Source organism: Motacilla alba, unplaced genomic scaffold (assembly GCF_015832195.1).
Source record: "Motacilla alba alba isolate MOTALB_02 unplaced genomic scaffold, Motacilla_alba_V1.0_pri HiC_scaffold_28, whole genome shotgun sequence".
Lineage (NCBI taxonomy): Eukaryota > Metazoa > Chordata > Aves > Passeriformes > Motacillidae > Motacilla > Motacilla alba.
In genome coordinates, this window is record NW_024037374.1 from 1,238,860 (window position 1) to 1,251,378 (window position 12,519).

Below are 12,519 nucleotides of genomic sequence, written 5' to 3' on the forward strand. Positions count from 1 at the left end.
AATGCTGGAGGGTTTCAAGAAGAGCTTCCTGAAAGCCCAGCAGTGCTCCATCCCTGCACAGGATCAGGAAGAGGGCAGAACCAGAGACCACCAGGGCTTAACAGAGAGCTTTGGGTGTGCCTGAGAGCAGATGAAGCAGCAGCACGGTGCCCGAGACTCGGACGCGCCACCGTGCCAGTGCCCGGAGCTCTGTCAGGCAGTGCCGGGATCCCGGGTGTGGTTCTGGTCCCCACAACCAAGGAATGGCAGCCCCAGCCTCAGACCCAGTCAGAAAGCCAACCAAATGAGACCAGAGGAAGGGCAGCCTTCCAGTTTCTCTTGGGCATGGATGCAAAACAACTCCGACTGCTTCTTCCTCCGCCTGTGTGTGGGGTGTGCTGGTGGCAGAGGCAGCCAGGTTGTGCTCTGCGTTCCAAAGCCTGTTGAGAGCGGGCATGAAAAGCGCTGCGTGCACAGCAGAGAGTCCTGGAAGGGGCTGGCAAGAGCGTGCTGTGGGGACAGGGCTCTGGGCTCTGGCCAGGAACAGCCTGGGTTTGCTGCCGTGAGCGCAGGCAGGAGTTGAGGCAGCTGAAGAGGCAGCGGGCAGCTTGTGTTTCCAGAGGGCCTGGGGCTGCACCTCTGAACCTCCAGCTGGACACACACTTGGGGGAATGTGAGCTAGAGCTGGAGTGCCTGTCCTGAAAGGACCTGGAGTCATTCAGCCTTGCCAGCTTTTCTTAACAGTGTGTTGGTGTTCCCCAGGAAAGCTTCACATGTGGGGAAATGCCTTTGGAGGAAAGGGGCTTGCTTCTCAAGGAAAGTGCTTCCCAGGCAGCTCCCAGTGAGGGAGGTGCAAGTGTCCCCCTGGGGCTCTCTGTGCTCCTTTCAGTCCTTGAGGCCCATTGCACTTGGCACAGGGGCAGGGCAAGGGAGAAAGCTGTGAAGAGCAGGTTTGGCATCCGCCTGGACCTGCAGAGACCAACCCAAGCACCTGCAGCAGGGTGTGTTCCCCTCCTTTGGGCAGAGGTGTGAACAGGAGCATCTCTGTCCAGCCACGAGCCCCAAAGCTGTCTTTGAGAGCTGTGAATTAAAAGGCCTTTACGCACACACTTTTCTCATCTTCCCTTTCTGCTGCGTTTCAACTCTTGGCAATATGCATTTGCCTCTTGCTTGGAGGAAGCTGCTGTGGCCCAGGGCCAGCACAGGGCTGGGCTGGGTGGGCCAGGCAGCGTGGAGAGTCTTGGCTGATCTTGCTGTGTCCCTGGCCTCAGAAAAGGCTTGGAAGCTTTGCCTGCCAAGGTGTCCTGCTCATTGACTCTCCCTGTGCATCCTGGAGAGAACAAGGTGGGCATTTCTGGCAGCTGGGCATCAGCAGGCCTTAAAATGGGGGCGAGTTGTGGAGCCAGCCCAGCTGAGATACCCTGAGAGGAGCCCAGTGCTCCTTGCTCCTCTCTGCTGACACGTTTGTCTGGTTTTGGGATGAGCCTGGCTGTGTGAGGGGTGCTACGTGGACACGAGACAGCCGGTCCTGTCCCGCTGGGTCCCAGCAGTGCCTCGCAGCAGTCCTGCATCCACGTCAGGATGCTGGCCAAGAGAGGTCCTGGAAGCTGAGGCAGCTGATTTTCAGCTTGTGCAGGTGCCTACAGGTCAAGGCCCATGATGTTCCCTCAGGATATAGCAGTCCTGAGGGGTCTCCCTCATTCAAAGAAATCGGCAGACAAATGCATTGTCTGCCAAAAGCCCTTTTATTGACCTGGCAGGAAAACAGGAGTCTGCACCCCACTAAAATGCTTCTCCATCATATATACATGTCAGTGGGTTGATGAAGGAATTGTATCAAAAATGCCATCCATCTTTAAACTGCTGAGGTGATTCGATCGGCAGGGGGTTAGAAATACACTGTGTCACATTCCTGTACTTGAAGCTGATGTCCAGGTGCTGGCCAGGAGTGCTCTCCATGCCCTAAATCAGCACAAAGTCTTCCTCATGGCTTCCCTGCACAGGGCTGATTCTGTACTTGCCCTTAGTTCTGCTGGCAGACCATGTCTAAAGCTTTTTGTCAAGTCACTCTCAGTCAATCAGGCCTGCCAGGTTTTTCTTCTGCTCACTGGTGCAAGTACTCCTGTGTGTCTGTGCTAAGTACTTGTTGGCTAATGGGAATTGCTTGTGCTTCCTTATGTCAAACAAGGGCCTTGTTCATTGCCAAAGGGGCCTGAGGCCACGCTGCTCCTTGTGGCAGCAGTTGCTTTCCTGTGGAATGTCCCACCTCCCCCAGGAGTGAAGAGGGAGCTGGAGAAAGAGCTTGCCAGGCTGCTCTCCATCCTTTCCCAGCAGTGCTGGCTGAGTGGAGCAGTCCCAGCGGAGCGCCAAGGTGCCAATGGAACAGCCGTGCCCAGGAAGGCTCGCTGGGAAGGGGGATCCAGGAGCCACAGGCCTGGCAGCCTGAGCTTGCCAGCGGGGAAGGCCTTGGAGCAGATCCTCCTGAGTGCCATCCCACGGCACGTGCAGGGAACCAGGGCGTCTGCTGGAGGCTGGGACAGCTCTGCGGAGGGACAGGGACAGCTGGGGGTCCTGGCGGGGTGTTGAGGGATTCTGTACGGGAGTTGGGGGGGGTTGGTGTTGGTGGGGTGTTGGAGAAAGTTGTGTGGAAGGTGAGAGGTGTTGCCTAGAATTTGAGTCACTTTGAAGGCAGCATCTGTGGTTTGGCACAGCTTTGGTTAGGGAGGGCAGAAAGAACATCTGTGACTTTTCCTGTTCATGCTCCTGATTCTCCTGCAGGGAACAAGAGGGGAGAGCTGGACTTTACTGGCCACTGAGATATCTGTACCAGCGGCAGGATTAGCCCTCTTGCCATCTACTTCTTTGTTTGGGCTACTTTAGTAACACCGAGTGAACTTTCATCTCCTGAGAGCTTTTATTCCTTAAGAGAATTAGGATATTATCATCCCTTCATAGAAAACCATTTTCAAACCAAAGAATGGCCCTTTTTGTGCCTCTGTGTAGTGTTATGTTCTGTAAAGTGACTCTCAGTGGATGACATTAAGACAAATGAGTCACTGCTTTGAGATGGGAAGCAAAATTCCAACTCTTCACCTTCTCAGGCCATCCCAATGAATTTGGGAAGTTTGCAACTTTTTGGAGCTACTGGAGCTGAGCAATGGGAAGGAAAGCTTTCCTGAACTGAGGATTCTTAAATGCCAGATTCTTCTGTGCCTTTGCTGTGAAGGTGTTTTTCTGCTGAAGGAAATGACTTCAAGGAGAAAATAATTCCAGCATGGAGTAAGAGCTTGTGACAGAGACCAAGTGTTGCCAGCAGTTGCTCCAGGTGCTCCTGCCAACAGCCCCTGCAGGGAGGAGCACAGCCCCCAGTGCACGTGGGCTTTGGCTCCCTGTGGCACAGAAGCCCCCCGGGGGCACGGGTCTCTGGGGCAGGAGATGGGCACCAGCGCTGCCAGGGCTGGGGGTGGCAGCTCTGCTTGGGGGGGACTCTGCCACAGCTGCTGATGCCAGCGCTGCCCGGGCCCCAGGGCTCAGAGCAGCATTGGTGCCCTGGCCCACACGTTCCTTGTCCGTGTCACAGCCGCGGGTTCAGGATGGCCACCAGCTGGGACGTGTCCCAAGGAGGCCGTGCCAGCTTCTGTGGAAGGTCCCGTGCCCTTGCCAGCGCGGCTGCGTCGGCAGCCCTGGGGGCTCCTTCTGCTGCCCTGAGCCCGCAGAGCAGGGCAGCGTTTGCTGATGGTTTGAGCCGCTCCTAAAGACCCTGTCAGGCTGCCTGAGACACTTGGGGCCAGGGATTCCTTCCAAGCTGGGCCACTTTGGGTGGGCTGGGGGCGGCCCCAGGGCAGGGGGCAGTGTGTGCAGGGGCCCTTTGTGACACGGTGCAGCACGGTCAGCGTGGCATGGAACGGGTGTCCAAGGGCCCTTTGTGACACGTGGTGACACAGGAGCTGGCGGTGACAAGACCACGCCACAGTGCTCGGAGCACGCGAAGGGACAGGACGGGACAGAGCGGTGCTGTGAGGAGCCCCCGCACAGCGCACTCGTTCGTGTCTGACCTGCAGCTTTTCCCAGGTGTTATTCCTGCAGCTCTTTGCCAGATCCAGCCATGGAGCGGACACAAGAGCAGGACCCCGCCCGTGGCCTCTTCCGCAGAACAGCGCAGGTACCTGCAGCCATCCCCACCTGCGCTGGGCCTGCTGTCACCGCTCAGCCCAGCACCGCACTTGCAGCATTCTGTGGAACATCCCTGCCTTCTTGCCCTTCTCCTACAGCTGGTCTGCAAATTGATCAAGAGAATTCGGGAGGAAGAGACCAGCACCATGGGCACTGGGCTCAGAGCATACTCGCACATCTTCAAAACCAAGACCAGTGCTGCCCTGCTGGATATGCTCGTAGAGGAGGGCTTTTCCAACCCAAAGCAAGTAAGCAGCCTCTGGCCAGGGTTTCATCCTCCCAGCAATTGCTTGGCCTCCCAAGCCACGCCCGCTGGTCCCTGTGAGCCTTTGAGGCCATGGCAGCGTGCTGGGAAGGGAAGCACTTCTCTGGGGAAGCTGGGGACATTCCTCCCTCTGGCAGCTTTCCAAATCTCCCCGTGCCTTCTCCAGGTGCCCGCCATGGTCAGGTACATCCACCAGTGGCTCATGGCCAATCAGTTTGCTGAGCACAGGCTGAACAGGACCCTGCTGGATCTCACCGAAGCCCAGCCCGCTGACGTACTCATGACGCTGCTGCGTGTGGCCCCATCCTGTGACAGGTATGGGGCCCAGCTGCCCAGAGGGCTCAGGGCTCCCCAGCCCATCAGCCTGTGCAGCCTGTGCCAGGTGTCTGAGCAACAGAGAGTTCCAGGGCCCTCTGGCTGCTCCCTTTGCCAGCCCTGGCACGGCAGTGCCCAAGCCTGCTGCCATGCTGCCTCGCTGCCCCTCAGGGGCCTGTCCCCACAGGGCTGGGCTGCTGGCTGCTGCTGGCCAGTGGCAGTGGGCAGAGGCAGAGCTGGCAGCCAGCTCAGGTCCCCGCTGCTGCCCAGGCCACAGTGCTGTGTCCCAGACCCCCCTGAGACAGAGCTTTAACCCCACAGGGCTGCTCTGACCATGTGGAAGAGCATCATGTGCTCGCCCAGGACTTCCAAGCCTGCGCTGCTGGTACTCCTGGATGTGCTGGGGAGCTGGCATGAGCACAGCACGGGCACCTCCGATGGGGACAAAACGGGTGTCTTTGTCCTGGCTGTGAGTTTCTGCAATTGGCCTTTGCTGGCCCCAAGGCCGCCTCTGCAGCAGCTCTCCATCCTCCTTCCCCCACTGCATCTCCCTGCCTCAGGCGCTGGGCTGAAACCTGGCCCAGGGGCAGCCACAGGGGCACCAGGCCCGGTGCTCCCCCTGCGTCTCTTTGGGCCTCTCCCTGCCGTGCTGGGGCCCTGCCACACGGACACCTCGGCACTGAGCGCTGTCTCGGGGCCTTTGTCCTTTGCAGGCAACTGTGGTGATGTGGAACATCCTCCAGGTGCCCTGTGTCCCACATACGGTGACGGTGTATTTCCCCCGCCTCTTTGTGCATCTGCTCTTCCAAGTGCTCTTCAGCACTCTGGATATGCCAGAGGAGGTGGATACCTTCTGGAAGGGATGCCAAGAGCAATACGGCCTTGCCACCAGCCCCAACAGGTGCTCCATGCCAGTCCTCCTGTCCCTGCCACGTCCCTGGGCAGGAGCCAGTGCTCCCAGCGTGACCTGGGCTTTGCTCTGCACGCAGGTTTGCAGTGCAGACCCTCAAGTCCCTGCTCTGCCGAATGCAGCACGAGGATGTGGTGGTGGCCATGGAACGCAGCTGTGGCTGGGACACGCTGCTGTGTGCTGACACCCAGCACCATGCCGTGGGTCTGCTGGCACGGTGAGACCCCCTTCTCCCCGCTGCCTCTGACATTTGTGCTCTGTGCCCAGGGTGCCCCACACAGTCCCCACGGTCATGGGCCAGAGGGCCTTGTCACCCAGGGACAGCCAAGCAGGCTGGAAAAGGCTGGGAGAGGAGGGTGCCCTCCAAGGAGCCGCTTCCAAATAGTCCAGGGCCCCTTGCAGGATGCTGGGCAAAGACCAGACCTCTGTGAGTCAGTCCTGGCAGAGGTTTGTCCCCATGGCCCACAGTCTTGGTTACTTCTTCTCCTGCTGCCAGGGAGATGTCCTGTGTCTCCATCTCCTTGTGTTCCCGGATCGCTCGCTACCTGCTGCGGCTGCTCAGCACACAGGAGCCACGCTGGGAGCTGCCCGCCCTGGCGTTCCTTGTGGAGGTGAGCCTGATGGCCAGCGCTGCCTGGCTGAGCTGCCTCCCAGCTCTCTGCCCTCTCGGAGCCGCAGCTGCCTGGGACGGTGCCCGCGCCCTGTGCTGCTGCCTGGGCCCAGCCCTGTGCGGTTCCGGGCTCCTGCCGGCCGGGTCCCCTGTCACTGCCCTGTGCCTTCCAGGTCCTCGAGCTCCTGCACTTGAGTGAACGCGGTGCTAAGAGAGTCCTGAAAATCTTGTCAAGGCACCTGCGGAGCGAGTGCAGGGAGAGGCGTCGCCTGGCACTCAGGGCCCTGCTCGAGCTCACTGAGGAGCCCTCGATGGTGAGAAGGGGGCAGGGGCTGAGCTGGGGAATGCAGTCGTTTGGGCTCGGCTGGGATTCGGGCACTGGGGCAGCTGCTCCCAGTTCTCCTGCCTCCCGGTTCAGCTGCCCGAGTGTTTCAGGAAAGACCTTTGGCCTCCAGGCCTTGCAGCAGCAGGATGGCATTTCACCACCTTGTGTTCTGCACAGACCAAAAAAATGTGGAGCCTGACTGAAAGTCTTGTGGAGCTCCTGCAGGACGCAGATGGAGAGATAGTTAGCATGACAGTCATGCTACTCAGCTTTATCATCTTGGACAATGACATGCTGATACCCGGCCCCATCGCACTGCAGCTGCTTGAGGCGCTCGTGCCACTCTTTGACCACGTAAGGCTCGCTGCCCCCAGCCACGGCCACTGGCTGCTGCCCGGACACTTTGTGCCCTGTGCATTTGCAGGCCTGCGCCACGCTGAGCCCCGTGCAGCCAGTGCTGAGGTCTTTTCCTCTTCCTTTCATACAGGACAATAACCAGGCACAGCTGATCTCCATACTGCTCTTCCGAACATTGGTGACTCTTCCACAGGAAAAGGAAAACAAGGCCCTGAAGACACCCCTGCGCCAGAGCCTGCTGCCGCTCTTCTTCCACTGCCACAATGAGAATCGGCTTGTGGCACAGGTGAGGATTCAGGGGCTGCTGCTGTCCCCCTGGCAGGGGGCTCGGCTGCCTCCTGCCCTGGCGCCTGCCGGGCTGCAGCCTCCTCCAGGCCTTGGCACAGGGACGCGGCTCCTGCGCCCTGGGCTGTGGGGCCATCTGCGCGTCTCTGCTGCTCTCCAGGCTTCTGAGGCAACGCTGCTGTGTGTGGCCCAGTTCCTGAAGAGGAGGGATCTTGAAAAAGTGGTGAAGAACAAGAAGCTGTGGAAGTTCACCGAGTGCCTGGTAAGGAGGGGCTGGAAGGCCCAGGCTCAGCCTGGAGCAGCCCCCTGAGCGCGGTGCTCAGTGTGCGGCGCTGGCAGCTGCGCCCCTGCCCGCGGCTGCACCCAGAGGCCGCGCGGGCTCTTCTCCAGGCTCCTGGGGGCCCGAGCCGGGGGCCGATGGAGCCCCGGCCCGGCGGGGCTGCGGGGCGGGCCGGCACCGCGGCTCCCCGGGCAGCAGCCGGCCCTGTGCCCCCTGCAGAGCCCGGCGCCTCAGGGCTGCTGGCCGCGCCTCAGGGCTGTGCGGGCAGGGGAGGCCGGGGCTGGGCGCAGCGAGCGCCCGGCCCAGGGGCTGAGCCCGCGCCGAGCCTGCCCTGCTGCCGCTCTCTGCAGCTGGCACACGACAGGAGCAGAGCGGCCGAGCACCTGCGCCGGGCCCTGCCGTACCTGCGGAAGCCACAGGAGTCCCTGCGAGCGGCGGCCATCAGGTTCCTGGGTGAGCCACGAGCCCGGGCTCCCTCCCCGCCCCGCCGCAGCTCGGCCCCAGCCCCGGCTGCTGCCCCGGCAGCGCCGTCCGGGCCTGGCGCCGTGGAGCCCCGCCTGGCCCGGGCGCTGCTGCCGCCCTCTGGCAGCCGTGCCCTGGGGCGGCAGCGTGCGGCAAGGGCCCGGGCTGAGCCCTGCCGGGCCAGCAGGGCGTGCGGCCACAGCGCTGGCAGCGCCGCGGGCAGGGAGCTGTGCCGCCGGCGCCGTGACAGGCTCTGTGTTCCCAGGGATGGCCGGGCGGCAGCTGAGGGGGCAGCAGCAAGAGCTCCAGCTCCTCTGCAGCGGTGAGTGAGGGCAGCGGGCTGGCAGCGGGGGCTGCCGGGGGCAGCTGCAAGCCCTGCCCCGGCTGCCGAGGGCTCTGCTCCCTGTGCGGACGAGGGACAGCGTGGGCAGAGCGCACCGAGATTTCAGGGCCACGTGGGCCATTCGTGGCCAGCAGCTGCGGGCTGATCCCCTTGGTCCCTGCTCCCTCCTGGCCATGGCTAGAGCCGGCTGGCATGGCCCTGGCAGGGGGCTCTCCGCGGGTCCCCTCAGATGCGGGATCTGACCGTGGCTCTGTTCCTCTCTCTTTCAGCCCTTGAACACCTGACAAAGGACATCAGCAGTGCCTTGTCAGACAAGGCACTTCAAACATTGTATGTCCTGCGGGCACTGCAGAGTGAGCCATATTCCATCTTCCAGAGGCTGCAAGATCGGCTCCGCAGGGCATGGAGGACACGGCCTCGTCTGTCGGGGCTCGGCTGGCTGCGCTGCTGCAGCTCTGCAGAGAGCTGATCCCAGAGGCTCTGTCTGCTGGGGCCACCTGGGCACGTGGGCATTTTCTGTTTCTTTGAGATTGTTCTTTTCTTCTATTTGTTTATTCTTTAGCATATGAATATAGGATGTGTTGTACTAGCCAGACTGCCAGGAGCTTTCTTTTGCTGCCCAGGGTCTGCAGGGCATAGGGCAAGAGGGGGAAAAGGGTGCTTGGGCTCAGCAAGCTGCCCAGGCGTGCAGTGTTGCAGGGAAAGTGGCCAGAAGCCCCTTGGCCTTTGGTGGTTCTGCTGAAGCCTTTGTGCTGCCGGCAGAGCGGGTGGGCAGGGGCCGGAGCTGCGGGGATCCCTGCGAGAGCGGTGCCTGCAGATGGCCACAAGCCCTGTGCCAGGCAGGAACCGCCATCTGCGTCCTCCTGCCCGTGTGCTGCTGGCTGCATTGCTGAGGGCTCCCAGGTGCCTCTTGATGGGGCTCCTCTGCAGCTCCTGTGGGGCTGCGGCGCTGCTGCCGGGCAGCTTGGCCGGGCTGGGGAACACCCTGAGGGGACGGGGCCACCAAGGGATGAGGGGCTGCGAAGCCCTGACAGGACAAGGCAGTGGGAGGGCACGAGGGGGATGTGTGAGGGACTGGGTGCCTGTAACGTTGGCTCGGGGAGGGTGGAGACAAAGAGACCACTCACCCCGATGTTCATGTGGCAAACACAGAGCGTTTATTCTCAAGCCCTTCCTTAGAAAGGGCCTTTGAAAAACCCAGCCTGGACAATTTCATTGCTCTGATCTCTGTGCCCCTTCAGGCTCTGGCCAGTGAAATGCTGCAGCCGTGGCAGAGATGTGACTGGGCGAGGCCCCTGTCAGTCCCAGCAGGGCTGGTGCATTCACACAGTGCTAGCCAGCCTGCGCTGGGACACACGGCAACAGAGTGCAAGGCACAGCTCCGGGGGCTGCCCAGGAACCTCAGCTCTGGCAGCACTGTCTGCCCCAAGCTCCAGGGGCTGCAGTGGGAGCCCGGCTGGGCTCTGCCCTGGGGCCATCCTGCAGGGACAGCTGGAAACAGGCAGCATTCCCTTGCCACAAACAGCCAAGCCAGGGCTGCAGGGCAGCTGCTCCAGTGTAAGACTCTGCCCAAGATTGCTTTCTCATCTGCCTCACGATCGTCGTGAAAAAGACTGAGACCACCAAAGGAGAGAGAGTCCTACATCCTGGTTTGGTGGGGGTTTGCCAAGTTCCCGGGACTGGAACTTGAGTTATTGTACCTCACGCTACACTGCTCCCAGTGAAAAGGACAAGGAGCATCTTGACCTTCCTTCGCCTGCACCGCTCTGTAACAATGGCCTGGAGTTTTCCACCCCGAAGCCTGGCTGGACTCTCTTCTGGAATTACCCTTTGGTGGTCTCCACAGAAGACCCTTCATCTACTGTACAACCACTGTGGCAGATGGACTGAGATGGGAGAAACCACTCCCTCTAAGACTGAGACATGAAACCCCTATATGGAAAAGACTCCTTTTCTCCTCAAGGACTGAAACCTGTAACCTGGGGGAGGAGGGCAGTGTGTGTGGGGAGAACAGCTAATCGAACTGATCATGTTTGCCTGCAGGCAATGAAGCAGGAAAATAATAGCTCTCCCCACTGTTGAGATCATAAGACTATTGTATTCTTTCCCTCCCTCCTTCCCAACTTTCAATATAAAAGGCCCCTCAAGTCAGCAAGCCTCTTGAGATCTCCCCAGCGTAAAGGCGACTCCTCGGCTGGACACCGACTGGACCTCGAAGAATTGCATCGCCTCTATGTTGGTAGATATACTTACTCTGTCTTTCCTTCCTTTCCTGTAGGGTTTTTCTCTCTCTCTCTCTGTCTCTCTCTCTCTCTCTCTCCCCAATTCCCTCCAATGCATTTTGCTGTGATTGTTCAATAAAGTACATTGATTTTGTTACTGCAAACCCACACTGATTTTGTTACTGCAAACCCCCTTGCTGTGTTGGTGTTTTGTACCCTGAGATCAGATAACGAACCATCACAATCTTATCCATGAGGGTGGATCGTGAAACTCGGGCACCGTGCTGCTGCTTCATTTGCTCTCAGGCACACCCAAAGCTCTCAGTTAAGCCCTGGTGGTCTCTGGTTCTGCCCTCTTCCTGATCCTGTGCAGGGATGGAGCACTGCTGGGCTTTCAGGAAGCTCTTCTTGAAACCCTCCAGCATTCCAAGCTCCTTTGCCCTCCGTGGATGCTTGCCATGGGATCCCTCACAGCTGGGTTCAGATCATCCTTGGCTTGGCTCTTCCAAAATCCAGGGGCTCCCGGGTGCTCAGCAAGATCTGTAACTCCACAGTGTTGTGGAACTGGGCCTTCAGCACAGGCACCTTTCCAGCCTGATCTGCCCTCGTTCCTCTGGGTCTGTGCACAAAACTCAGCGTGGAAGAGAACGGCAGGAGGGGCCTGTGTGTCCCAGGGCTCCGGATTTGCATCGCTTCAGCTCCACAGAGATGCAGGTAAAGCACAGAAGACAAAGTGTTTATTAATGGAAGGCAAAGCAAAGGGATGAGCTGGGAGGGAAGAAAGGGGATGGGCAGGGTCTGAGGGCTGGAGGGAGGGAACTGTCAACAGGGAGGGGGAAGGCAGGAGCTATGGGAGCTTCCCACAGGCTCAGCTGTGCCAGTCATCAGCTGTGCCTGGAGCTCCAGCTGGTCTCCTCTGGTCTCCAGGTGGTCTCATCTTCCAAGGGATATGGAGGTCTTCAGGAGACACTGGTTCTTCTGAGGCAGCAGATGAAAGTAGTTCTGCAGCTCTTCCCTGGAACATCGCCTGAACAAAGGTGCTTATGTGGGAGGGGCTGTCGTTTTCACTCAGGGCTTGAAGGGCTGGAAGAGAGAGGAACAGAGCCACAGTCAGAACCTGGATCTGCAGCAATCCAAGGAGACCTTCCTGCCAGGGTGTAAGACTCTGCCCAAAATTGCTTTCTCATCTGCCTCACGATCGTCATGAAAAAACTGAGACCACCAAAAGAGGATCCTACATCCTGGTTTGGTGGGGCTTGCCAAGGCCCCGGGACTGGAACTTGAGTTATTGTTCCCAGGTGCGTTTGTCCACCTCATGCTACACTGCTCCCAGTGAAAGGACAAGGAGCACCTTGACCTTCCTCCGCCTGCATCGCGCTGTGACAATGGCCTGGAGTTTTCCACCCCGAAGCCTGGCTGGACTCTCTTCTGGAATTACCCTTTGGTGGTCTCCACAGAAGACCCTTCATCTACTGTACAACCACCGTGGCAGATGGACTGAGATGGGAGAAGCCACTCCCTCCAAGACTGAGACATGAAACCCCTCTATGGAAAAGACTCCTTTTCTCCTCAAGGACTGAAACCTGTAACCTGGGGGGAGGAGGAGGGCAGTGTGTGTGGGGGAGAACAGCTGATCAAACTGAGATGTTTGCCTGCAGGCAGTGACCACTGAACCAGGGAAAACAATGGCTCTGCCCCACTGCTGAGATCATAAGACAATTGTATCTTTTCCCCTCTCCTTTGCAACTTTCAAAGGAAAATTCTAATAAAAACCCCTCGAGTCAGCTAGCTAACTCGAGATCTCCCCAACGTGAAGGCGACTCCTCGACTGGACGTCAGCTGGACCCTGACTGGAATTACATCACCTCTATGTTGGTAGATATACTTATTCTTTCTCTCTTTTCCTTTTCTTTCCTTCAGGGTTTCTCTCTCTCTCTCTCTCTCTCTCTCTCTCTCTCTTCCCCAATCCCCTCCAATGCATTTGGCTGTGATC

At 59.3% G+C, this 12,519-nt stretch overlaps 1 protein-coding gene and 1 pseudogene across 1 annotated transcript; one reads left to right on the plus strand and one right to left on the minus strand.

Moving 5' to 3' along the window:
* LOC119696322 overlaps positions 1–12,519 on the minus strand; it is a 2,199,709-nt pseudogene that overhangs the window by 360,610 nt on the left and 1,826,580 nt on the right.
* Positions 2,218–5,911, plus strand: LOC119696369. The gene is made up of 2 exons (XM_038126080.1): positions 2,218–4,141; positions 4,251–5,911. Exons 1-2 carry the CDS (start codon positions 4,085–4,087, stop codon positions 5,043–5,045), a joined length of 852 nt encoding a protein of 283 aa, XP_037982008.1. The 5' UTR covers positions 2,218–4,084; the 3' UTR covers positions 5,046–5,911.